Source organism: Stereum hirsutum (genome assembly GCF_000264905.1).
Source record: "Stereum hirsutum FP-91666 SS1 unplaced genomic scaffold STEHIscaffold_3, whole genome shotgun sequence".
In the NCBI taxonomy this organism is placed as follows: domain Eukaryota; kingdom Fungi; phylum Basidiomycota; class Agaricomycetes; order Russulales; family Stereaceae; genus Stereum; species Stereum hirsutum.
The window spans coordinates 2,462,516-2,488,181 of NW_006763133.1; the positions used below are offsets into that span (position 1 = coordinate 2,462,516).

Sequence of the window (25,666 nt, forward strand, 5' to 3'; positions counted from 1 at the left end):
CGTTGCCTAAACACTCGACACGGGTCGCGCGGGTCCAATTGCACGGGTGGCGAAGAAGCCGGTCTGCCGTCTTCAACCGGACATCCTCTTTTGGACGAGCTTCATATCCACCTCGATGTCTGCAGACAAGTGTCCCGTTGACCACTCTTCCCTCTCGGCTTCGGGAAGCAAAGCAGAATCATGTCCAGTTGACCCTCCTACACGGTCAACTTGGTCAAGCATCTTCGGTGGTTCATCCTCATCGCAGCCTCAAACCCACGCTCCCTCACAGGCCGCCACACCTGCACCCACCGGCCCCACCTCTTCACTCTCTACTGCTCGCGAAACATCTACTATTCCGCGCAACGAGTCTGGCGAAAGATGGGTCTACCCTTCTGAAGCCCAATTCTTCGCCGCCATGGCACGCAAGAACCACAACCCGCAAGCACCAGACATGCGCGTCATCGTTCCCATTCACAACGCGGTGAATGAGCGCGCGTGGGGCGAGATTTTGGGTTGGGAAGAGGGAAAAGGAGGAGAGAAGTGTGGTGGTGCGAAGTTGATCAGCTTCAAGGGAAGGCCGCAGGATCTGACACCAAGGGCGAGGTTCAAGGCGTTGATGGGGTGGGTTTTCATGAGCATTTTATGTTCTCCGAGAGTTATTTTACTAAGTAACGAACGAATGATTAGATATACACCACCCTTTGACCGTCACGACTGGGTCATCGACCGCTGTGGGACACGGATTCGCTACGTGATTGACTTCTACACCGGCCGACCCGCGCCTGGCACTTCGAACGTATCGTTTTTCCTTGACGTCCGACCAGCCCTGGATAATTGGGAGGGAGTGAAGATGCGAACAGCCAGGTTTCTTGATAGATGGACAGGCTCTATCACACAATCTTTGTTTGGGCCTTCGCAATCGTCGACACCTCCAAAACAGAGCTCATGAAGCTCGCCACCAGATGTATCTCCTCACGTACTATAGGGCCACACTAATAGAGCACAACCACTGCTTACTCGACGAGATGAAAGGATGCAAGAGAATGGAGATACAAGCATATTGTAATGTGTAAATTTCACCGTTTGCCTTTCAGCTTAGGCTTTTTAGCTGGAGGTGGCCGCCTCTCGGGCTCATCGTCGCTGTCGTCTTCGTCTGAACCTGTGGCGGCCTCATTTTCACTCCCTTCTCCTTCGCTGATCTCTTCCTCGTCGTCCCAATTGTCGTCATCCTCATGACCGTCCTCACGGTCCTCATCTCCCTCCATATCCCCATCCTCTTGCTCTTCCTCCTCGCCCTTGCCCTTACCCTTGTCCGCCAACGCCTTCTTCCTCTGCACATTCTTCTCCTGCTCCTCTCTCCTCTCCCTTCTCAACTTCTCCTTGGCAGCATGTTCTGCCTTTTGTGCCTTGGTCTCGGCCTTGGACTTTTTAACTACAAACCGCAAAAGCAAAATGACAATCAGCAAACCATTTCACTTAATACGAACCCAACCGGAAGGCCAACTCACCAAACTCATGGAAGATAACACTTCCTTCCTTCCCAGGCATCCCCTCCGCGATCTTAACAAGCCTCAACTCCATCCTCGGCCCGATCTCATCCAACCTCACCGCCCTCTTCGTCCCCTTCCTATTATTCCGCCCCACATAATCGCTCGCCAAATCCACCGTCGTCTGTCCCTCCACATCCTCTCCCGCCGCACTCGACGCATCGCTCACCGCGCTCTCATATCCAGTCCCACCACCCTCCGACCCGGGTCCAGGCTCACCCTTCCTTCTCAACAAGAAATCCGCGACATCTTTCTCGTTGCCCAGATCTACTACGTCGTGCGAGGCAGAGACGCCCTCGAGGACACGACGCACGCGCTTGGAGACGCCGTAGGGTTTGACGGTGATGCGGTAGTGTCTGAAGTCGATCGTGCCGCGGTCGGGGTTGTAGGAGATGAGGACGATGCGCCGGGCGGATGAGAGGGAGAGGGAGTTGGGGGAGAGAGGGGGAAAGAGAGATTGGAAGGTTTTTAGGACGAGGGGGAGATGTGGGGGTGTTGTTGGGGACGGTGGTGGGAAGGAGGCGAGGACGAGCTGTTTAAGTAGGATTAAGGATATTAGCACAAGATTTTTGACTGAGTTGAACAAGAAAAATGGAACACTTTTCCAAGGGGGTAGAAAGAAAGAGAAACGCACCAAAGGGGGACTCAGATACTCCACCATACTGACGCTCTTACTCCTCCTCATGGAGTTCTGCACATCCTTCACGAGACTGTACCTCTCGATCCTGAAACTGAGCGTCGGCCCATTCGAGAGCCTGACGATCCTCAGCGACGGAGCGACGTCCGTAAGTGTGAACGCGAGCAGATGCGTCACTTGGAGCGCAGGGGCCATAGTTAAGAAATCTTTCAGCTTGTTTCGGGCCCGTTCCTTCACTTGCGAGAAAAATTGAGACCCAAGTCAGCATGCGCCTCCCTCTCTTCATCTCATGACCACTATCACGGCCACTGTGATTGCTGTAGACTAAGAAAGAAAAGATGCCGACCTTCAAGCGACTCGCCGTATTCGGCTCCATCACTTTCCTCACATCCCTCACGAGCTGCGTGAGCGAAGTGCCGACCTGCCCGTGCTTGATCACGAACGACTTTGGCGCGTTGGACGATTCGGCGCCAGAGGCTGGTCCACCCTTCAAGTGCGTGCGATTTTTACGTTTCCGAGCCATTGCTTCTGAGCCCTGTACTTGTAGAGAAGATAGTAGGCAGCGGGAGAAGGGAAGGAAACGAAGAGGGAAACGGAAGAGGAGATCGTAGACGCTTGGAGAACTTCAAGCCAGTTCGCCAAAATAATTTCAAATTCGAGAACTTTTTACCGATCAACTTTGTTGGTGCCACAGTGGCGGGCTCTTGGTCTAAACTTCCGGTCATATTTTACAAACTTATCTCCCTTTGCTTAGTCGTAAACCCTACGGGCTTCAAATCTCAACGTCCAGCCTCCACTCAACTTGAATTATAATTTTGTGGCCGTTTGATCAACGTTCAATTAAATACGCCAGAAATAAACCGTACTAGCGGAGGCTTTGAGTACCTAAACCACACAAAACAGCAGGTAAGAACATCCTAAGTACGTAGCGATTCGGAACCTCTCTCCTTTATGACTGTCCTACGTACTCTGCTGCGTGCGCGAAAACGGAACGATAAACTCTCCACGAACCCTCAAACCGGCGGATCAATATCCTGTCCCCCACACTCTTGCTTGCCCCTCGGCCCGATTGATGCTTTATCCAATATGTATTCCACAGTGGCACAATAGCTCATTCGTTTGCGCTATCCTGTTCCCTGGCATTTTGACTCTGATTGGGAGGTGGGGGTTTGTAGTATTCGAAACCAATGGACTCCATCGATGTGGCGGCGAGAGTCAGGTGCCCGAAGTCGATCGGGTGTTCTACAGTAATTGGGTCATAGAAGGAAGGTGAGCTATCCAACGCATGGGACAGAATTGTATCAACAATGGGTATGATATTTCTCGACCACATGGTCCGCACAGAAGGACTCTCCCATTTCCATAGTTTGTACTCATCGATATGTTCCATGTCCAACAGTGTTGGACTCGTGTTGTAGTCTGCTATCCCAACGCGAATCGTGCTGCTCACCCAGAGTATGCAGAATGTCAACGCCTCTCGTGTGGATTTATCAGAGGACCATTCAGGATGCTGAGACGTAAATCCTGTAATGATTGACAGTAAGGACCAACAAAATCAGTCTATTTGTCTACCAGTTGATGTTTTCATCTCAATGTTCATGAAAAGGTCATCCTGCTGGACACTGTGCAATGGTTGACGATAGAGTATGGCATATAAAGCAGTGACGACTGAACTTGCAAGCACTGATATTGGCCGAGGATCATGCAGTTGCTCACCCAGGATAAGGAGAAGCTTAAGGTGACTGTCAAGCCCCTGAAATGGTCGTAGTACTATGTTCTCTACCGAGAAGTTGTATCTGACTCTGTTGAGAGAATGTTCATTGAGAGCAACACTCTGGCCCACAGTGTCCCAGTTGATCCCACGCAATATCATCACCACATATCGCACAAAAACCCATAGCTGAGCACTTTCTCGGGCTCTGAACTCTAGGCTTGTTAATAACACTTCATATGCCTCCGATGAGGCACTCTTTACTAGAAAATGCTTTGAATGAGAACTTTGCCCGTCAGAGAATGTGCCAACATACATAGCTTTGAGAGTATGGCATAATGCAGATACATGATGGGAACCTAAGAGGTGCTGGTGCTGATTCAACAGAGATATTGTTTGATCAACAGGCGACTGTTTCGCAGTCACACGGTGGCAATCTTTAATCCAGTAGATTACCGAGTCGGCACCAAAAGATGCTACCTTTGTCAATGCCCTTGACATTCGCTCAAGATGAAGGATCGAAGTGACAATGTGCTCGTCCTCGATAGGATTTGAAACCAGCGCTGAGGTATGTTCAAGGGCTGACAGCCAGTGAAAAACAACATCACGAGACTGATATGAAAGATGACAAGCAATGTATGCAGTCGACTCTTGGTCAAATCCAGAAAATGACTGATATACAACGTCAGTGACCGAAGACTTTGTGGTAGTTTCCGATAACCAGAACATAGCATTGGCGGTGAGACGCAATATCTGGAATGAGTTTGCTTGAACAATGACCCGTTCACGTTGTTTCAAGTTATTCGATGAGAGAACCAGCCGGTATTGAATGCGAAAAGGTGACAGCGACAGGGATCGCTGCATAGTATGGATATGACACCAATAGTAGGCAGCATGATAGAAGGGGCGGGCGGCAGACGTGTAAACACAGATAGCAGTGATCCTCAGGAGCGCTCCCAAAACACGTAGATGGTTGGAAAGAGGGGTGCGATATGGACATGCCAAATATATGATGGGCATGATAGTCGAAAACACGTAGGCTATGTATGTGAGACCAGCGACAATGGCCACCACTGAGCTGATCACCGTGTTTGATGCGACCAGAAAAATGACAAGGCCCGCGAAGAACAGCAGTAACGACGCATGCAGAAAGAAGGGCAAGATTCCGACAATTTCGCGCACGTACCATGTCCCGACACCCTCGAAGCACATCTGTCGAAGGAGAGCACGTTCTTTAAGTGGCCCAGAGATAGCGGATGTGTAGTTCTGTGCCCATTGTTTGACCAAGATGCAAAACAATGCCGTGGAGAGACTTAGGGCCAGACTCATGAACCAGAACCCGTTCACGACACGATCAGATATAGCCGATGTGAAGGTTACGGTGGTGTTCAGTGGAGACACCGGAACATCACTCGCAGGAAGCCCTTGAGCTGCAGCGCGCTGTAACGCGACGAGCTCTGTGAGAAGCGACGCAGACGTCGGCGTGTAGTCGGGCTGTAGGTTTGGGCCACAAAGGTCGTGACGACGGCGGAAAACAGACCGGCCTACACAACCCATTCAGCCGCGCAGTCGTGGTAGTTTGGAGGTAGTCAAAAAGATACATACGAAAACGAGAAGCATATCGACGGTGTCTTTCCACCCCTCGACCATCTCGTGGTCATACGCGTCTGCCTCATCAATGTATCCTCTCCAGACGCGAGCATTGGGACCAGCTTCCTCGCCATAGGGGTCGGGCTCGTATTTCGCCTCGTAGTCGTCGTCGATATATCCTCGCAGAAGAGAAATTGTGAGCACAAACACGTCCAACACCAAACTGATCGAAAAAAGCATACCATAATTTCCTGCATTTTGCGAAGTCCGAAGAACGGTTTTGTAGACTGTCTATGACCGCCTGCCGTGCTGCGGGGCAAAGGTTGAGAGGGCTCATGCTCCATTGGAGAGGATGTCCTTCCTAAATCAAGAGCCGCTTTGTTCGATGCAATCAGCTCACGTGCATCAGTGTCTCGCGCACTGGCATCAGACCCTGAGGCAGCTTCGAGGACGAAGAGGCGCCCATAGGCATATTCACGTCAGTAGCATTGGTCTCAGCGCCGCCATGGACGACAATTTCTTCAAGAACGGGTTCATCTCTCGCGACAGAGCGAACATGATTACCAGATTGGGCAGGCGCGCTGTGCTCGCTCTCGGTAGGGCTCGCAGGTTGTAATGCCTGTAGCTCAATATCGGCGACAGTTATGCCATCCGAAGGACGGTCTAACGGTCCGGAAGGTGCATCCTGTGTCACGTCCATGTTGAGCTGAGGACAGACTGAGTCTGAAGAGTATAAAGCGAACAAGTCGAGAAGATCGTGGAGGTCAAGAGCACAGGTCGCCTGGGCGTCAAAGTGTCCCTGCATCAGAATGTGTACCGGAATGGAAGCCGATTTATCGGTTCCATGTGGCGCAAAGACGATCAAGTTACTGGGCCACAGAGTCATTGCGAGCCAACTCCGAAGAGGCTCGATCGGTCAACATAGTCTTCCATCAAAAATCAGGTCGGACGAAGTCACAATTCGACGACACAATTCAACGTAAGTCAGCAACAGTACTGATTGAACTGAAAAGACAAGAACCACAAAAAATGTTCAGCAGGGGCTCGAAACTTTTACTCGTAAGTACCGTATGTACTTGAGTATATGAACGAAAAAGCCCAGTCTGTCGGAGTAGACAAGCGAGCGAAAGACGCTGGGACAAACGAAAATATCAAGACCGAGAGAGGGTGGAAGTGACCGGGAGAGTCCAAAATCCGAATCAGTACTCAAAAACAAGTGGTATGGACAGGAGCACAGACAAACAGACGACGGCCAGACAGTAGTAAAGAGTGTGTTTGGGATGCATGAAGGACTTGTAACAAGACGGACGGGTTCAGTCGACACAAACAGCGCTAGCAGTAGAGACATTATAAGACAACCAACAAGAACCAGAGAGCCAAAAGGGAGATTCAAATAGATAGATAGGTTAGTCAGACGGACGGATGATCAGATGAGAAGGACAACGGCAACGATCGAAAGAAAGAAACGAGGGAAATCACGGGCGAGAACTGGGCTACACTGGTCGGTATATGGATAATGAGGGGACGCTGGTATGAACTGGAACTAGAACAAGATGATGATGGTGATGTGTGTATATGTATATGTTGCGATCGTTCTGTTAGAAATGACTGGGCAGGAAAAGAGCACAATTGGTTGGTAGATACAGCTCCTTAGGAAACAGGATTCCAAAATACGATGAGTGAAGAAGACAAACGATTAGGGAGGGTGAGCGAACGTGGTCCGAACCAAGGAGATGGGCTATTTGTATAGAGCGAGAACCTAGAAGATGAGAGACGGTAGGAGGGCAGGGTGTGTACGATAGAGCTGGGGAGACGCGAGAAAGAGACCGAATGAGAAGCACAGACAATAGGCAGACAAGCGAGAGTAGATGACGATTATAACTAGTTAGTGAGCGAATGTGCAAAGCAGAGCAATATATGGACCCAATAAATAGAGCCAGAGGGAAAAGCAAAGGAACAACGAGGGATATCAAAATAGCTACAAGAGGGATGCGATGTTGGCGGTCCCGAAAAAAAAATCAGAATTCGCCAAACTGGAAGCCAATCATGTCGAAGCGTTCATGCAACGGTGGATTCCTCTCCTCTCGGAGAAGACCAGGGACGTCTTCGGGTGGTGGGAGGGGTAGACGGGTGAAGTATCGTGTATCGTCCAACGATGTGACTTGGGGGACGATGGGAGCCTGTGAGACGAAGATAAATCAGTCCAAGAGAACGGGATGATATGTTCACTGCGAACGCACTCGGATATCTCGACGCTCCAAGGCATCCCAATCTACCCCACGGAACCACATGTGCTCCAAAACGTCCTGTGGCCCCGCGATCAGATTCCCAAGTCGCTTGCTGCGATCAGGATGTAAAAATCCCTTGATCAGATCTCTTGAAAGTGGGTCCATCTCCTTGGGCCAGTGCACTTTGCCCTTTAGGATCTTCTCGTAGATACCGTACGCGTTCTCATCAAAGAACGGTGGATAGCCAACCATCATCTCGTACGCCAAAATGCCGCATGCCCACCAGTCCGCAGGTTTTCCGTGTCCATCGGACTGGATGATCTCGGGAGCTAGGTATTCGGGGGTGCCACACAACGTCCAAGTACGGTCATCGACGATCTTTGCAAATCCAAAGTCGGTGAGTCGGAGGTAACCGCGCGAGTCGAGGAGGAGGTTCTCTGGCTTGAGGTCGCGATAGATGATGTTGAAGGAATGTAGGTACTTGAGTGCAAGGACAATGGTGGCGAGGTAGAAGCGGGTGACATCCGCTGTGAAGCGACCAGCACGACGGAGATGGGTGAACAGCTCGCCACCAGGAACGTAGGACAGGAGCATGTAGATGTTGAGGCTGTCCTGGAACGTGGCATACAGGTCGACGATGAAGGGATGACGGACGCGGGATAGAATATGTCTCTCCGCCTTCACATGTTCGACCTGGCGGAGACGGATGACTTCTGTTTTGCGAAGAACTTTCATCGCGAAGCAATTTGTGGCGCGAGCGTCACTGGGTGCGGTGCGGAGCCGGACAAGGAGGACGCGACCGAAGGTACCAGTACCTACCAAAAGGGAATGAGATGTGACAAAAGATCGTGTGTGACGGAATGAACGCACCTAGTGTCCCCTTGACCTCGAAGTCGGTCAACTTCAAATAGGGATGTATGTGCTCCTGCTCGTTCTCCAATTTACGAAGGGGAGGTCTCGGAGGGGAGTGAGGGGCCAGATTAGATCCGTCATCGCTCTCCATGTAGGCGTCCGTGCCTTCTGCATCGGATTGGACGGGAATGACGGGGCGCTGGTCTGGCTGACCATCCTCCGACTCGGCTTCATCAGTGGGTATGTCACTAGATGCGGGCGTCATGGGAGGTGTGATGGGCGCATCTCCTGCTACGGCTGTGTTGTCTCTTGGAGAGGAGGGGAAGGAGAGCATCGTGCGTTTTCCGGATGTAGAGTTGGTGGGGAGGGAGGATGAGCGACCGGCAGCAGCGAAGGGAGAAGGGTCCATTGAATATTTATTAGGATGGTCGAAAGACCGGGCCGTAAAAGGAGAACAAAGTGTAGGGGTGAGAATGTCAGGCGCCTAGCGACAGAAGAAACGAGATGTCACTGTCAGTTGAGAAGAGAAGACAAAGCAGGGGCTAAAGGTCGGAGATCGGTGGGCACCTGCTAACTCAAGCGCAAACGGGATCGTCGCTACGAGCCGGGCGCGAGGGCAACTGTCGGGAGGGGCGCAACGGCGACGACGACGGCGACGGGCAGAGCGAGGCTGCGCTGCAGCTGGATGGAGGATGTGGGCGAGAGCAAGGAGACGTCGCGAAGAAGTCTGGTAGAGATCTATTGCTTGTCCGCTTCGTCGGCCTCCCAATTCGCCACGTGCGCCACTACCATCCGCCACCCGTTGAGGTCTTATATTGACATCGACAAAACCAAGTCGACGGTCGTTGCCAACCCGAGTTCAGACGACATATTCCTCGTACTTATATTATACATGCCTAATAGCGACTGTTTATACCCTTGCGAATGCCGCATCTGCCAGCCAACGGAGTCGGAAGAGAGGCAAAGATGCGATTACTGACAGTGACAGCGTCTCGCGAATCGAATGATTCCCATAGGGGGCCACATCAATTGCTCATCCCCCTCGCCATAAGCGCGAACACACGTCCTTTCCGTTCCCCATCCACGGTATCTAATCCGCCGCCATGCCCTCCCCGCGCGAAGAGCGTCGCGAGTCTCAGGCTCCCTACTACCCTGTCTCCAGCGACCCCAACGCGCCAGAGACAGAGCCCCTGACCGGTCCCACATCTGACGCCACAAACGACAACGGTGCGATGGGTAACGAGGAACAAATGTTCGTCAAACCTGAAGCGAGACGAGGAGACCAAACCGCCTTGATTGCTGCTATTGTAAGTTCCTTGCCTAAGGGTCGTTCATCTCGTCACCGCCTTCGATATGTTTACACCGAGTCCTAGGTGTCCGCAGGAGTATGTGTCTGCAAGGATTTCCTTGTATTCTAAGGATTTACCACTCGACTTGCTAGGTGCTCGTTCTCTTTACGTGGGCAATTGTCTTCTACAATGACCCCATCGCACTCGGCTGGTTCAGCTACCACCCCATGCTCCAAACACTTGCGATCTTCGCCTTCACTATAGGTCTGTCAGACTACTCCTCACTTCTCCCGCTAATAAGACGCCACACCTATCATTCATCCCTCCGTTCATCAACTCATTCTTCATGTCCACTCGCAGGCATCCTCTCGCTCCAACCAACATCCCAGCCGCGCACAAAAGCCGCAGGTCTAAAGCGTCACCAACTCGCCATGATCCTCGGCCTAATCTCCATCGTCCTCGGCACCTCCGCCATGTTATACACCAAAGCGTCCCACAACGCTCCCCATTTCACCACCTGGCATGGCGTAAGACTCCTCATCTCTCATCTCGTATTCCTTATTTAGCCCTGGAGGTTCCATTCATCGAGTCTTGACGTTTCTGACGCTCTGACGTGTTCAAATTAGCTCTTTGGCATCATTTCATTCGTCTGGTTGATCGCCCAGTTCAGCATAGGCGCCGCGAGCGTCTGGTTCGATGGCAAGCTTTTCGGTGGCGGGATGCGGGCCAAACTCGTATATAAATACCATAGGCACGTTTTCGCTGATCCATCCCTCACTCTCGCTCGCCACGTCACCTTCTCCCTCGCTCTAGTCCAGATTATCACTAACCGCTCAAACCTGGGATTATATAGGCTTTCGGGATACATCATCATCCCCCTCACGCTCCTCACCGTCAACTTTGCAGGCGCGTACGCGGACTGGGTCATCGGTGGCAGCGCATATATCGTTCGATTAATCGCATACACCATCGCGCCTGTCGTCTTGCTCGTAGCGCTCTACGTGCGCGTGAGACCCTCGAAGATGAAGTTCTTCTGAGAGTGTTTGGGCTGGGTTAGGTTCAAGGACTGTTGCGGAATTTTCTTGGTACTTATAGTACTTATTTCTTGGTAGTATGTCGTGGGGCCCTTGCTTGTATGATTAGCTGTCCTATGGGTTACATGTAGAAGGTGCCATGCACGGTGATTTCTTGGAACAAAACATTATGTTTGTGAGAAGCCTTCGTTCCGATTCAAGAAAGAAAAATTAAGGTACTACTGCGCTGGTATCAAATCACTATTACTACGCTATGACAGTCCGGCCACAACAAACATACTTACGCCACACCGCCACTCCGGCCGACCACTGACGACGTCTCGTTACCCCACCCGCATCCTCAACGCCATGAATTAAATCATATTCGTCTAGCGTGCTCAAGCCGCAACCTCTTGTGGAGGATGTGATCCCTCCACATGCTGATGCTCGCCCGCAGGTTGTGCCACAGGTTCAGGCTCAGGCGTGGGAACAACACTCTCCACCAGTCCCGGCAAGAACCTCTCCATCCTCTCCCTCGTGACCTCCCAAAGCTGTTTCTGCTGCTCGTTCCGCGTGTCTTCCGGTGTCGCAGGCCGAGGGACAAGCATGCCCGCTGCGTTCATGACGAGGACGACGTTCTTGAGGGATTCTTGGACGGCTTCGGACTATTCGTGATGTGGCGTGGCGCGGCATGTTAGCACAACCCAGAACAGGATGAGTGTGCCAGAGAGGGGGTGGGGAGATAAGAAATAGGAAACAAAACGCACCATCTGATCCGTCCTATCCACCCCCATCAACGCGTCCATCCCATCCAACACCCTCGCCCAAAGTCCCCTCACCTCCTCCCCGTCCCTCACACCCACCACATCCCTCACCTCAAACCTCATGAACGCCTTACAAACCACCATCGCCGCCCGCACCCTCGTCTCCGTGCCTTCCGCGCCCGCGCCCATACCGACAGCCGCGGTCGGGGCGACTTTGATGAGGTCGTCGATCATGGGGAATAGGACTTCGTCGAAGAGTTGTGCGATGTTCAGAGGCGAGTCGGATTCTTCTGGACTTAGGTGTGGGTTTGTGGAGAGTTTGGGTTCGGGGACGAGAGGACCGAGGACGGCGCGGGAGAGTTGGGAGAGGGCGGAGTGGCGGATTTCGCGGGATGCGTTCGTGGATTGGGAGGAGAGCGAGGCGAGGATCATGAGGGATTGTTGGTTGAAGCCTTTGCGCACTCGCGTCAGTATTCATGTTTTCAACTGAGGAGCTACATAAGGAACTAGGGGAAATAGAGCGCACGTGGGTCGGATTTGTCCACCGACGTCGCATTGAGAGCCTTCAGTAGCTCGAACATCAAGTCGACAGCCTTCCGTCCACGGTCGATTACCGGTGAACTACACATTCATATCGACAAATCTTATAAGCAACCGACCCTCAAAGATAATCCAAACAAAACAAACACTCACCTAGACACATCCGCCTTGACCTGCCTCCTCGCATGCTGTTGCTGCTGCTCCGCCTCCGCCACATAACTCGCCGCCGTCGCGAAATCGTCCAACACGGCGATCAACCCCGCCGCGTTATCGAGTGACACGGAGCGTTCGGGTCCTTCAACGATGAGGCGTTGAACGAGCTCGAAGGAAGAACGGGCGGCTTCGATGTGTGAGACGGTGGAGCGGACTAGGGCGAGGACGATGTTCCACTCGGTTGGGGAGCTACATCAGCCATCACAAAGTCGTAAGTCACGAGCGAAGTTGATATGAGTATGGCATTTAGAGGGACGATACGGACCTGACGATGTCCCGATGGTTTTGAAGGATAAGCATGAGGCCTGAAATAATCTGTTCGGCGACAGAGTTGGAGATGGTGGGTGGAAGACCTCCGAGAAGGTCAAATGATATATAGATCTGATCTCGTAGAGAAGGCTTGGAACAATACACAAGTCAGTTCATTCACTGCTGGAGATATCGATCCAACGGGAAAATTTAAACCCACCTTCGTCGCCAAGATCAAGCAGACCCGGAGTAGGGAGACCACAGCGCGCTCGATCAGGAGTATGCTGTACCTTGTCGAGGAAGACAACAGAGCAGAGATGTGCTCGAAGACGATGGGCCTGTCCTCCGCATCAGTACGCCGGGAAGAATCGAGGGACCTTAGAAGCTCACCATAATTCCTCGATGTGCTGAGGCGTCTGTCGCACGATGCTAACGATCGTCTCGAGCAAGAACACGGATGCAGGGTCATACGGAAGCGACGTTTGCGAGCCGTTCAACTCTGCAGATGGGGTCTCGAAAGTGATGGCCATATCCTCCGAGTCTTGTTGCAGCCTCGCCACTGTCCGCTCGTGCGCAAGCGCCTCAAGCGACCGGACAGCTGCAATCAACGGGTCGAGATCTAGTTGCCTGCAAGTAGTATAGCCTTGTCAGCATTGAGTACACGTGGCGAGAACAACAAAAGGATATTGCGTACATGATCTGACCATAAAGCTCATCTAACCGACAAGTCGTGATGCAGTCAATAGCACAGAGCGTGTTCTCGATCTCTGAGTCCGTCGCCTCTGGTACTGCGTCCGGGCTAGGCGTGTACGGCGTCATCAAATAGGATGACAACGCGGACAGAAGACCGTCGTTCCTTGGTTGAGGACGAAGGGGTTGTTGACTGCTTCCACGCAGAGGAATCATGGAGACACCGCCAAGGAAATCTTCCATTTGCAGCATGCGAGTGGGTAAGAGGGAGTGTATGAAGAGGTTTTGGAACATCTCGAATATCTATGTACGAGAGTCAGATATCAGTTAAGGAGAAAATTCTAAGACCTTTTGGCGTACCTGGGTCCACCCCTCGCGGACGGCGTTCCCGTTTCCATTGACGATATGGAACAGCACCACAGCTGCCAACTGGCCCTTGAGATTCGCGCCAAACTGAACCGACAACGTCGACACCGTGATCGATTGTCCCTCCACCTCGACAACAGGATAGATAGGTACTTCCGTTGGCAGAGCATCAGAAAGCAGGCTGGTCGCCTGGGACAAGGATACTACGACGTAATCGAAGACATCGGGTAGGCGGAAGTGGCCAGCGAGAGTCGCGCATTGTCGGAAGCCTGCTATGGAACGCTCGATGATGTACTCGTCATCGAAGGTCATGAAGGCGTATGTGATGGCGGAGATGACAGGTTTCCAGACGGAAGTGAACATCTCCTTGTCGAAGAGATCAGAGTTGGCTATCATCAGTTGTCCTAGGAGAGACATTAGATGCTCGTTCGGCATTGAAATAACGAAACGAGCTCTTACCTGACTGCCGTGTGCGAGTGAGCAATTCTTTCCATGCAAACTCGAAGCCCAGCTGTCCTGTGTGTTCTTCAGGCATGACTATCTCGCGCTTTCGAATCGAATCGAACAACGCTTGCTACTTTCCTCGTTAGATCGAGTCTGACTCATTGGAATATAAGAGCAGCTTACAAGGTACTCGGAAGAGAAATCCTCTCCATTGTTGACGCCTCTCAAGTTTCGCTTATAGTCGTCGATTGTCATTCGTTTCTATGTACGGGGTGTGAGTTGTCTGGTATGTGCAAATAGTAAAGCACAAACCCGAATTTGGGGGCTATGTTGATCGGTGTTGAGCATGATGAGGGAATATGCCAATATATACACTGCGTCTTGCGACTTGACCTCCCCTATGAAAGATATCAACAGTCTATCTCGGTACCAGCGTTTCAAAACGACTCACCAGGCGCAGTCTCGAAGTAAAATTCCGCAAAGGTCTCCGTTATGCGTGAGATCTGCTGCGATTCACCGGGGAGTCGGAATGTCTCAAGTAATTCACGCAAAGCGTCTGAGACAGTTTTCTATAGCAATAGAACGTTGAGAACGACTTGATGCATGAATAACGAAAATTAACAACACTGACGCCCTTGAAATCAAACAGTCGCAGAAATTCCTTCAACACCTCGATATTGTCGGGCTTGGAGATGAAGTCACCAAGTAGTTTCTTGTCGAGTCGAGTACACGACTTGAGGAACATTGCGAGACTTTTTGCCCGGGAAATGTCGGGTGGAAGATCGCGATAGATGATGCCGTTCTCTTCCAGGAATACCAGGCCGGTCTTTGGTTTCGCGTTGAAACGCGCGGCGCCCGCAAGGACGATGTTTTTGGTCGATTTGCTTTGCATGAGCTCCTCAGAAGATATATATTCCTGTCATCACATGTATGAGCTGAGGTCGGAGGCAGGAAGGACTAGTAGATGAAAGCTCACAGAAGGCCATGAAACGACAGCCTATGATACCAGTGTCAGTTGCGAAGAAAACGGGAGAAGGAAGAGTTCACAAACACCCTCGGCTCGCGCTGCCATGTGATTGACGAATGTGAGAAGTAGGTCCAAGCACAGGTATTGCGACTGTATTGGGCTCTCTTGCATGGATTCAGGGTAATATTCGGTATATACACCCTATGGGCCACACAATCAGTAAGTCGTTACCTCGAAGACTACGCAGACAACGCTCACCTTGGTCAATAGGTCAATCAGCCGCTCGAAGAGGTTCTCCGAGTTGATATCACAGTCGTAGTTTGTGAACAAATCGACCATGAAGTTCGGATCGCGGGAAATTTGGCTGAGCATTTCGAGTAGAACGTCCCTCGTCTCACCCTTCGCAGGTAGCGCATGCGGTTTATTCGGCAAAGAGCTCCCCTTCTCCAAGTCACTATCAGGTGTAGGTTCTAGTTTCGGTGAGGCCGTGTTCGACAACCGCCCTGACCCCTTACGAGCCGGGACCTTGTAGCGCGCTGCTAGTCTGTCTGGGACTGGTGGCGCCAGTCGGTCGATGGTGAATGAGAGTAGGAGCTCTTGTTGGAGCTTAAGATGCTTTCGCATGGTGTTCATCATCGTCGAGGTGGTACGTAGGGCCATGTTTAGTACAGCAGAGTTCTCCGAGCGAGCGAGCTGGAAGAGATATTTGCAACCGTGGTCGAGAGTCAGACTGCGAAGAGACGGGAATTCGCCCAAACGGGGACCGGAAACCTCAAAAGCGGCGTTGAGAATTCCGAGAGCGAGCAGACGTGTCGTATCTGAGTGAATGCGGTCGTTTGGGTCAAGAATGTTAATAATGACTCGGAGTAACTCTACGAGGGATGGGAGACCGTCTGAAGGAAATGCTTGAGTTTTTCACTAAAGTTTAGAAGATAAGAGTTCATACATTCCGGTCTCGTTGATTCGGCTGGCGGTTCTGGTGCTGCTGGAGGCTCTTCCGCTACAGCCTGAGGGGCGTCGGTCTCTACTGGTGCATCGCTCGTCACGACGAGTTCGGCTGAGGGGTTTGGAATTCCGATCTCAGGGCCTTGGCTTTCTTCAGATGTGAGCAACTTCTTCTCCTCCGCCTCCGGGTCGAGTGAGTGCAACCGCGCAAACACTGTCCTCACAAGGGTATGCATGATCAGCTCGGCAGACCGCCTGAGAGCCTCTGTAGGATATGTTCATCAATATCGACGATTTCTAAATACCGATATAGACACGGACTCACCACTCAACCTCATCTGAACACACGTTGTCAAGACCGTCTCGAGCATCTCGCATACCTCCACGTCCCCGAGCAGCCCGCCGACAGGCCCGCACATACAGTCTTGTATCACGGTAAGAATCTTGAGCAGTACCACCTCGTCCCCTGAGGAGTCGCTAGCTTCAAACTTGCAATGGGAGACTGCAGAGCTCAGCTCTATGAGCGCCGGATCGATGTTGGGGCATTCCGGGGATATGATCCCGCAGAGAAAGAAGTTGTGGAGGGATGAGAGTGCAGCGGAGGTGATGGGTCCGGTAGAAAGCGGTGATCGTATGATGGCGAAGAACGGGGACAGAAGCGTGGTCAATGGTAAGGTGGTGATGTCTAGAGCAAGTAGAACAGGAAGGGTATAAACGCTTCAACTTCTGTAATTTTGATGGACAGAAGAATGAACACGCACCTTGTACATTTCGCAGTTCTCGTTTGAGTTCCTCAAATCCAAGCATGAGATCGTCCTCTGAGCTACCTCTTTGCTCAGAGTTTGACCGTACAGGCCCTGTTCTCCGGAGACCGAGACTGCTGGCCAGAACAGAGTCGCGAGTGTTATACGTTTGGCTAGAGGATGCCCAGCGAGCATTCTTCCTCATAACAGCAGTAACAGAGAGAGCTTCCGAGTAAATGATATGCTTTGGCGAGACTGTGCCATTGGACTCGGAGTATTTAATAGTGGGTGGCCACGCAGAGGGACCTGCGTGGTGATTGGATCCAGCGGGCATGTCGAAGAGAATGATGTGGCCGGACCAAGAAGGTCAGCAGCCTGGTACGAGTTGTAATGTTTTGGAGGATAAAATCGAGTTGGTCGTTGCGACTGGCAAAATGTAGATGGTATGGTAAAGGGTAAAGACACGTCAGAACCGGACGCGACGAGCGCCACACCCCTGACTAGGCTTGACTGTGGCGTGGCGCTACATAGCAAACGAACAAACCCTTTTTTGGCAACCATGCTGAACCATGCTGAGCCTGTACTTAGGCGATGACTGCAGAACATGTACGTGGTCGGGTCTTATTGGTGGTTGGAAAACGAAAGGCGGTACAGCAACAACTACGACAAGGATATGAAATACAAAGTTGTCCAAAAACTCTCAAACTCATTCTGTTGCTTGTGCCCCCATGGACATGGCAGCCTGCCCCGCCGCCGTCTGAGCCAACCTCGACCGCTTCCTCTCCGCCTCTGTTTGTGAAGTGTGTCAGAAAGTCGCGAGACGGAGAAGAATGGCAATCATACGTACCGGCCTCCTTTTCTCGCTCTATGTCCTGCACGATCTCCTCGATCTGAGCGAGCTCGAGGTTCTATATCACAGCTTAATATTGGTATATCTTAAAGGATGTGGCATGCACGTACGGTGACTTTGCCATAGCTCTCCATGACGCTGATTTCGATGTTCTTCGCGCCAGTTTGTACCACTTCGAGTAAACTCTTGATGGTGAGTTTGATGCTTTCCTCTCGCGACATATCATCCTTGTGATTCTTCTCTAAGAACTCCCGGACAGTTTTCGAAGAACGGCCAATAGCATTCGCCTGCATGCACGAAAATATAGCGTCAGTATAGAATTTACATCAACAAGCGGGGACACATACCTTCCAGGCGCTGTAGATACCACTTGGCTCAGTCTGGTACAACCTTGGTCGGGTGTCATGTGGGTCGAAGCCAACAATAAGGGTAGAGATTCCGAATGGGCGAACACCACCAGATTGAGTGTAACGCTGCACGAACGGTAAGAACGGGTACCAAGAACTGTGCGTTGAGATGGACGTACCTGTTGGATGCCTGCAATATGCCTGGTGATATATTCAACCGTCACTGGGTCCTCCACGGTGAGACGATGGCTTTGACATTCCACTCGTGCCCTGTCAATCAAGACTCGTCCGTCGGCAGTCAACCCTATACATCATGGTGTGGCGGTCAGCGCTCGATCAAGACCTCAGAATGTGAGAGCACGCACCAGCGAAGGCAAGGCAGACATGATCATCCAGCATGACAACTTTCCGTACTGTCCGTGCGTCTTGCAGCTGCAGCACTGACTTCTTCTCCACACCTATAACAACGACATCCTTTCCCCGCACGCCAACCTAGAGACTTGCATTAAATATGGGATGTAAGATAGCATTGTAGAGAACGTGACCAACGGCGCATGTTCCCTTGCGTACTGCTTCGAGAGCGTATTCGACCTAGAAAGACGCGTTAGTTGTGAATACCGAGTATTGTATGACGCTGGTGGTTTGACCTGGAACAAGTGGCCATCGGGGGAGAAGACGGTAAGTGCTAGAAGACATAGACTGTGATATGAGTATTGACGGTGGTTAGAGTTATTTTGGCTGTACTTACCGCGATCGTATGACCTAGACATCGTCGAAGGGGGTGGTGGTGGTGAGGATAGGGAGAGTGTATGAGATTCGTATACTCGTACGCGCAAGCTTCAGCACTTCGACGCGTACGCCATGATTATGTCAGCACGGCTATCACCGCGACGCGTTCAAGCGGAAATTCCAAATTGTTTCTGAACATCATCATGGTCCTCCTCCAGTCTCCTACCTTGACTCCTCTGTGGATGCGCTAAGGCTTTAGACGTGCGTTGAGGTAGAGAAATTATATCTCTTTCCGAGCCTCATCATAACCTGCTTGTTTTGTTATCCCCTAGTTTGTTGTCCTTCAGACGAATCATTAGCTGTCTAACTTCGACACGTTCCGCAAGTCCGAACACCTAGCTCTAGAGTCACACAATGGGCATCTCTGGCGGTATCAATGGCTGCTGGAAGAACACATACATCGTACAGACCCGCACAACTGATTGCATTCTCTAATTCAGAAGATGTAGCTTCTGTGAAACCTTGACCGGCCTCAGAGCTCCGTCGCATTCTTCACCTATGATGTGCGGTGTCGGTCTACGTTGGTCTTGTCGACTTCCTTTACTCGAAATGGGCTTGTTCTATCACACCTATCTTTGCACGGTTGTCAGAGTATGGGCACATCGAACGTCGAGAAACTCATCACAGTCTGGACCAGTCCAATCATACACCATCAACTTCAAGATGGTTCCTTAGCTCCTCTGTTAACTTGCTAGGGAATACTCGACCTATGCTCGACTTGAGAGTGTACTGCTCTGCTTCTGATTACTTGTCACTCCGTCCTCTCAGCATCTTTCTGCACATCAGGCTCGATACCCACTCTCAAATCCGACCCGCACTACCCAAAAACAGCCACCATGAACCTTTCGTGGTAGAGCTGTCAAAATTACCTGTTTTCATATCTATACTTCGAGGCATTGGCCAATCTCAGCCACTCAACGCCTCGATAAAGAGTCTATCTGTTATGATTATCTTTAGTAGCCGTCAACCTCCCTCTGTTTGCGTATTGCATTTGCTTATTCGCAAGTCGAGTCTCCCTCGAAGGACGAACCCTGATATCATGGAAGATGGCAGGTCACTCTCAAGCTGCTGACCCCGTCATTACAGAATTCCTCGGTCTCCGGGTTGGCTCACCAGGTCAGGCGTATATACCACCCCCCTCATCTCTATATCTTCTATAACCCACAATCGACACACATCTCCTGGTCTTCATCCAATCCATCGCCCCACAGCTCTGCCACAGCCGACCATGCAGTTCTCCACAAGGCCTATTGTCTTCGTCATCGCCGTCTTTCTTCCCCTCGCCTCCGCTAGTGGCACCCAAGAGCGTCAAGTATGTAAACCCATCGGCGCTCCCTGCTTCGTCGACAGCGAGTGTTGTACTGATTTATGTCTCCTTGGAGTAAGCCATTTAGTTCAACGATCCCGCTCTCTGTTTCTTTTCATCTTTTTGCTCGAGCTTCACTGAGATTCCGTCTTCTGATAGATCTGTGCGTGAGAGGTCAAATACCCGCATGGCCGTACGTCCATCCAATTCCCGTCCATTGTGTGGCATCCTGTTGAGGTCCGCAGTGCTTCCTTCAATGTCCGTCCGACTATACTTTTCGCTGATTTTGAGCGGTGCGGATGGCGATGAATAGTCTTGAAGATCGATAGTCCAAAAACTGCATTCGTCGTGGTAGTATATAAGCTCGAGTTCTGGGGATTGTTCTCAACGATTGGCATTTCTAGAGGTTTGAATGACTGCTGGAAGAATACATATCAAAATATCTTCACAATGGATGGCATCTCCTAATTCAAGGTGTAGCCTCTGAGAAACGTTGTCCTGCTTCCTAGCTCCTCCCATCGCATTCCCGGTCCCTGCATATATGATATGCGGTGTCGACATACACTGGTCTTGTCGACTTTCTTTATTGGAAACGAGCTTGTTCCATCACACCTATGTTTGCACGGCTGTCAGAGTCTGAGTGACACCTCGAACGCGGAGAGACTCATCACTGGCTGGACCAGTCCAATCATACACCGTCACCCACTCGCTCCAAGATGGATCCTTAGCTCTGTCAACTTACTAGGGAATACTTGACCTATTCACAACTTCAGAGTGTACTGATCTGAGTTTGATTGCTTGCCATTCTGTTTTTAGCATCTTCTCCGCATACCAGGCTTCGACAAAGTAGCTCCAACAAACTCTTTGATCTTCACCCCGGCAGGCCCGAGACCGATACCTACTCCAAATTCCTACCCGCATTACCCAGAAGGTCACAGTCGCGATGAGACCTACATGGTAGGGCTGTCAAAATGACCTCCTTACTTTGATGTCTCGAGGTCTTGGCCAATCCCGGTCATCCGACTCCTCGACAAAGAGTCGATTTGTTTTAGTTATCTTCAGTAGCCGTCAGCATGCCACCCATTTACTTCCTTGCAAGTTGATTCTCCATCGCAGGATGACCGCCGATTTCATGGAAGACGTCAGGCCACTCAAGCTGTCACCCTCGCCGCATCACAAAGCTCCTCAGTCTCCGGATTGGCTCATCGTCCAGGTGAGACAAACGTATAAAAACCTCTTCCTAGTCTCTCCACCTCTACAGTCACTAGCAGCGCTCTCATCTCATAAACCTCATACGATCCATTACTCCACCGCTTCCCCACAATTGACGATGCACTTCTCCGTTAAACCAGTCCTCTTCGTCCTCGCCGTCTTTCTTCCTCTCGCCTCCACTAGCGCTATCCGAGAGCGTCAAGAATGTAAAGCCCTCGGCGATTCCTGCTCCGTCGACAGCGAGTGTTGTGGTGATGCTTGCCTCCTTGGTGTAAGCCACTTAGTTCAACGTTTCCTCCTCGAGTTTCTGTTCATATTTTTGCTCGAGCTTCACTGAAATTCTGTCTTCTGATAGCTCTGTGCGTGAGCACGAGAAGCCAAAAAAGGCATGACCACACGTCCATCCAATTTTCGTCCATTGTGTGGTCTCCTGTTGAGGTCTGCAATGCTCCCGTCCGTCCGATTCGACTTTTCACTGATTTTGAGCTTGGTGCAGATGCGGTGATGCTTAAAATTTGATAATCCAAAAACTTGCTTCGTCGTAGTGTGTAGGCTCGAATTCCGAGGGTTGTTGTCAACGATTCTGTTGTAGCCGTGACAATGAATAGCATCATTTCTGCATGAGAATGTGAGTGATATTCTCGTCGAAACAGAAGCTTCCAGTTGAGCGTGAGGGTGAAAGTTATCGAACAAATTATAATTACACGAATATGAGTACAGACGATACATGTATTAGGAAGTATTTAGTCTAAAATCTATGTAGAGGCTGATACCGCATCTGCCCCGCCCACACGCACCTTCTGCGACACAACGGTCGAGTCTGTCAGTGGCGGCACATCCAAACCCGCCACCGCACTCCTCAATGCCCTCTCCCAAGCCTCCTCCACCCGATACCCACCGGCCCTCATGATCCCCTCCCTGTCCTTCCTCACTAACTCACTGACCGGGTCATAATAACTGCTCATCATCGTATACTTATCCTCATACGCGTCCCAATCGTCCTGCAACGGCACATGAGGCACGTCTGGCACCGTCGCACTCTGCGCCGCCCTCGACCTCAACAACATCGCCGCGCTCTGATGCACCGCATGGTTTGCCTCCTTCGTTCTCTCCTTCGCCCGCTTGACAGCCTCCATCCTTGACTTGGCCACGAGCCGATGCGCATCCGCGGTGGAGTTGCGTTCGAGCGAGTCTATGAGCGCATTCTTTTCGGTTTCGACGGCGAGTCGCTCGGCTTCCTCGGCTTGACGGAGCTCGTCTGCGCGGAGTTGGCGTTCGCGCTTTTGGGCCTCGTCGGCCTCGAGGAGGGCTTTGGCGTAGGATTGTTCGCGTTGAATGTTGGCTTCAATTAGCGCTGCATTCTCGCGTCGATAATCGGCGATGCGCTTTTGTGTCGCTTCAACGTCGATGTCATTGATGAGATTGAAGGCTATAACACCCGTGAGATTTGGATGCCAGTAAGAAAGCAGAACTAGAACATACTGAGGTCCTCGACTTCTTCAAGATAGTTGTTATAGGATTTGAGGTCGGGAAAGTCATCTCGCTGTTTGTTGAAGCTGTGGATGCGGTCAGTCAACAGCCGGCATCGAATGAGTGTGAACAACGTGCTCTTTGGCGATTTGTTTGCGAACGACAACTTCCTTCTCTACGACAAGGTCTTCGAAGGTTTGTGGCATGAACGAGAGCTTTCGTAGAATCTTGCCACATTTTGGACATGGTGCAGGTCCAAGACAGAAGATTCGGTCTATGCATCCTTCACACCTGAAAAACAACCCCTAGTCAGCTCTAGCGCAAGGCTATACGCGAAGTTCAGGGGCTTACAATTTATGATAGCACGCGCTGACGAGGAGACGTAGGCTCGGGTTCAGGTATCGGTCGGACTTGCATTGCGGGCACTGGTCGTCCGGGGACTAATACACGGCATGAAGGACCTTAGTCAGTGACAAGATGCTTAGGAATGGTAAACACGACATACGCGATATTCTTGAACTCTGTTCGAAGGGTCCTTCACCCCTCCCCCGAAGATAGTAGTAGAGGTGCTCTGAGGAACTTGCGGGGTCAAGGAACGCGAGCCACTCGGCGTATTGGCGTTTTTGCGGATAGTTGTGCCACGGAGCCAACCACCCACATTTCCTCTGCTTGCGTTCGACATAGTAGAGGTCGCTGCAGGCATGTTGAGAATGACACAATGTGAAAGATGACGGTGAACTCCGATGAGCCTGAGACACAGCACCCACGGCAACAGAGAACAGGTGGCACGGGGCCTGCCCATTCTGTGGCGAGCCTGTATGCTGAGTCATCCATATGACCACGCTTGGGAATCACCTACTGGCGCTTACAGAGAAAACACATAGTCTGTATTACGCCTTGAGCAATGGACATCTGCTCAAATAGTCTCGAGCTCCTGTCAGATCCAACCATTTCGTACGCTCAAAGTCCCCCATAGGGCTTGATTGTAGCCCATCCTGGAATTTCTCGGCCTTCGCTCGCTCTTCATCTACTCGTTCATCGTGCTGTTTGCCGTCCTCGTTCGCGAATCCTCTTTCACCCGTTTCCTGTCTCATACCGCAACGCAGTTGAGATTGCTCACATATAGCTCGACTGCTGCCAACATGCCAGGTCTAACTGTACCAGCCCTTCCAAAGAACCGGGACGAATGGCTCACCGCCCTCGACGCTCTGCCGTCCAATGCATCTTCATCCCGCATCCCGTCATTCTTCTTCGCCCACGGAAGTCCCATGCTCGCGTTCCCCGATGACGAGCCTACCAGGTTTGGTGATAACACACAAGAGCCTGCGCTACATATGGGGCCTCGTGGACCCTTGGCTGCGTTCTTGAAGGATTTCGGACCTGCCCTGTTGAAGAAGTATAACCCCAAGGCTATTGTGGTGTTCAGTGCGCATTGGGAGACGCGAGGGGAAACTCTCGGTGGGTTTTACTTTTACGAAATCCCCATAAATATGAACTGACATGTTTCTCCTTCAGTGACTGACTATGGAGACCGCAATCCTCTGTTTTACGACTACTACGGCTTTCCGAAGAGTCTCTACGAGCTCGCTTTCAATTCCAGAGGAGACAAGGCACTCGCCAATCACATTGTCGATCTCCTTAAACATGTCTGTTTACTTCCCCATCCAACTGAGAGTAGGCTCCATACTGATTTTCCTCCGGTTTGAAAGGCTGGACTCCTCGCCAGACTGACCACCACCCTCGAACCGCGCGGACAGGATGGTCTCGGACGCTCTGCCGCAGGTTTCGACCACGGTATTTTCGTGCCCTTTAGGCTCATGTTCGGCGAGGAACTGCGCGACATTCCAATTGTCCAGATCTCCATAGATGGTTCACTCAGCCCCGAGAAGAACTGGCAGCTCGGTAAGGCCGTCGCCCAACTCCGGTAAGTTGATAGGACTTCCCGGTTCCCTGGGCTTATGAATTGCCGAACAAAACGCGACACCGATTCTGACGATACTTTCAAACTTTAGTGAAGAGGGTGTACTCGTGTTGTCTGGTGGACTCACGATGCACAACCTACGTGACTTCAGCTCCTTCGCCCCATCCACTGCTGGACCCGGCCACAAATCCTTCAGCGATGCCGTGACTTCGGCTATCTCCATCTCTGATGTGCGTATCTCGATTCTCCTCCCCCTATCTTCTTTCGGTTCTGCCTATGATAGCTGTCGCCCTAACTTCGAGGCTCACCATCATCTTGTTCTTATGTGGCGACATCCCCCTATGACGTAATCCTCCTGATGTGGCGTAAACCCCTATCCATGTCGTCCGTCGAACTTCGAACGTCAAAACAGCCCAAAGCTCGCAAGGAGGCCTTGGTCGCGCTCCCCAAGCATCAAGCCTTCCGCGCCGCCCACCCAAGGGAAGAACACTTCGTGCCGATCTACGTCGCCGCTGGCGCAGGTGAAGAAGGCGATGTTAGGGTCCTCTCGGCGGTTTATGGCCAGCATACTGTCGCGTTTGGGCTGTGAGGTTGGAGGTGGAGAGATGGCCGGCTCGCGATGGCGCGGTACCATGGTTCGGACGATATCTGTATCTGTGACAATGCAATCTATGTATTGGTTTTCTAGGTTTTTTTTTTGTCTACGTCTTCGTGCGATTTTTACTCGTGAATGACTATCAGAGCTCTTCTCATTGGTTTCCTCAGCTTAATCCTAACCAACACCACTTCGTTGGACGACACATAAGTTTATCACAAGTCTACAAAGCTTGACGCTTGAAGGAGAGGGGAGAGTAAATTCATTCCATTGCACACAACATCCGATTGAGTTCGAATCAATATTTTCCGCTTCTCATTTCATTTCGCTTCGTCACCGCGTTACTTTGTAAGTACCAAAAAGACAAGGAGAGGGGAAAAGGACAAACAAAAGAGGCGAACAAGCA

General features: G+C 51.3%; 9 protein-coding genes across 9 annotated transcripts; 3 read left to right on the forward strand and 6 right to left on the reverse strand.

The window, feature by feature from the left end:
- Positions 1–115: 115 nt before the first annotated feature.
- On the forward strand, positions 116–992 carry STEHIDRAFT_166440 (cytochrome c and c1 heme-lyase; the record flags this gene model as incomplete). The annotated part of the gene is made up of 2 exons (XM_007301137.1): positions 116–603; positions 670–992. 2 exons carry the CDS (start codon positions 116–118, stop codon positions 929–931), a joined length of 750 nt encoding a protein of 249 aa, XP_007301199.1. The 3' UTR covers positions 932–992.
- Position 993: 1 nt separating this feature from the next.
- Positions 994–2,737, reverse strand: STEHIDRAFT_119249 (Brix-domain-containing protein). The gene is made up of 4 exons (XM_007301138.1): positions 2,513–2,737; positions 2,164–2,397; positions 1,491–2,061; positions 994–1,414 (listed from the first exon to the last, which is right to left on the reverse strand). The coding sequence occupies exons 1-4, from the start codon at positions 2,687–2,689 to the stop codon at positions 1,059–1,061; spliced, it is 1,338 nt and encodes a 445-aa protein (XP_007301200.1). The 5' UTR covers positions 2,690–2,737; the 3' UTR covers positions 994–1,058.
- A 2,241-nt stretch (positions 2,738–4,978) lies between these two features.
- Positions 4,979–5,707, reverse strand: STEHIDRAFT_51672 (uncharacterized protein; the record flags this gene model as incomplete). The annotated part of the gene is given in 3 exon segments (XM_007300426.1): positions 4,979–5,334; positions 5,349–5,421; positions 5,483–5,707. Coding segments are annotated over 3 exon segments (654 nt in total), but the record flags the coding sequence as incomplete, so codon positions are not given.
- Positions 5,708–6,523: 816 nt separating this feature from the next.
- Positions 6,524–9,238, reverse strand: STEHIDRAFT_74820 (cAMP dependent protein kinase). Its single transcript, XM_007300551.1, has 4 exons — positions 9,115–9,238; positions 8,566–9,031; positions 7,708–8,510; positions 6,524–7,647 (listed from the first exon to the last, which is right to left on the reverse strand). The coding sequence occupies exons 2-4, from the start codon at positions 8,954–8,956 to the stop codon at positions 7,486–7,488; spliced, it is 1,356 nt and encodes a 451-aa protein (XP_007300613.1). The 5' UTR covers positions 8,957–9,031; positions 9,115–9,238; the 3' UTR covers positions 6,524–7,485.
- A 268-nt stretch (positions 9,239–9,506) lies between these two features.
- Positions 9,507–10,873, forward strand: STEHIDRAFT_137702 (uncharacterized protein; the record flags this gene model as incomplete). Its single annotated transcript, XM_007301139.1, has 5 exons — positions 9,507–9,854; positions 9,921–9,932; positions 9,989–10,100; positions 10,197–10,363; positions 10,463–10,873. The coding sequence occupies exons 1-5, from the start codon at positions 9,651–9,653 to the stop codon at positions 10,871–10,873; spliced, it is 906 nt and encodes a 301-aa protein (XP_007301201.1). The 5' UTR covers positions 9,507–9,650.
- Positions 10,874–11,051: 178 nt separating this feature from the next.
- On the reverse strand, positions 11,052–17,183 carry STEHIDRAFT_74826 (Sec7-like domain is implicated in guanine nucleotide exchange function). The gene is made up of 20 exons (XM_007300552.1): positions 16,789–17,183; positions 16,353–16,712; positions 16,029–16,292; positions 15,341–15,975; positions 15,167–15,283; positions 15,092–15,112; positions 14,747–15,031; positions 14,567–14,684; positions 14,428–14,513; positions 14,299–14,376; positions 14,131–14,245; positions 13,666–14,075; positions 13,310–13,608; positions 13,006–13,242; positions 12,836–12,953; positions 12,632–12,765; positions 12,307–12,555; positions 12,140–12,234; positions 11,617–12,065; positions 11,052–11,514 (listed from the first exon to the last, which is right to left on the reverse strand). The coding sequence occupies exons 1-20, from the start codon at positions 17,102–17,104 to the stop codon at positions 11,248–11,250; spliced, it is 4,653 nt and encodes a 1,550-aa protein (XP_007300614.1). The 5' UTR covers positions 17,105–17,183; the 3' UTR covers positions 11,052–11,247.
- A 186-nt stretch (positions 17,184–17,369) lies between these two features.
- On the reverse strand, positions 17,370–18,768 carry STEHIDRAFT_93042 (N-terminal nucleophile aminohydrolase). Its single transcript, XM_007301140.1, has 9 exons — positions 18,716–18,768; positions 18,615–18,652; positions 18,517–18,558; positions 18,333–18,459; positions 18,147–18,271; positions 17,968–18,093; positions 17,731–17,907; positions 17,618–17,678; positions 17,370–17,559 (listed from the first exon to the last, which is right to left on the reverse strand). Exons 1-9 carry the CDS (start codon positions 18,735–18,737, stop codon positions 17,477–17,479), a joined length of 801 nt encoding a protein of 266 aa, XP_007301202.1. The 5' UTR covers positions 18,738–18,768; the 3' UTR covers positions 17,370–17,476.
- A 3,261-nt stretch (positions 18,769–22,029) lies between these two features.
- STEHIDRAFT_129062 (CDK-activating kinase assembly factor) lies at positions 22,030–23,426 on the reverse strand (the record flags this gene model as incomplete). The annotated part of the gene is made up of 5 exons (XM_007301141.1): positions 22,030–22,703; positions 22,757–22,830; positions 22,883–23,035; positions 23,096–23,184; positions 23,250–23,426. The coding sequence occupies 5 exons, from the start codon at positions 23,424–23,426 to the stop codon at positions 22,030–22,032; spliced, it is 1,167 nt and encodes a 388-aa protein (XP_007301203.1).
- Positions 23,427–23,657: 231 nt separating this feature from the next.
- Positions 23,658–25,413, forward strand: STEHIDRAFT_93046 (Extradiol ring-cleavage dioxygenase class III enzyme subunit B). Its single transcript, XM_007301142.1, has 5 exons — positions 23,658–24,202; positions 24,260–24,390; positions 24,454–24,668; positions 24,757–24,895; positions 25,078–25,413. The coding sequence occupies exons 1-5, from the start codon at positions 23,887–23,889 to the stop codon at positions 25,252–25,254; spliced, it is 978 nt and encodes a 325-aa protein (XP_007301204.1). The 5' UTR covers positions 23,658–23,886; the 3' UTR covers positions 25,255–25,413.
- Positions 25,414–25,666: the final 253 nt, after the last annotated feature.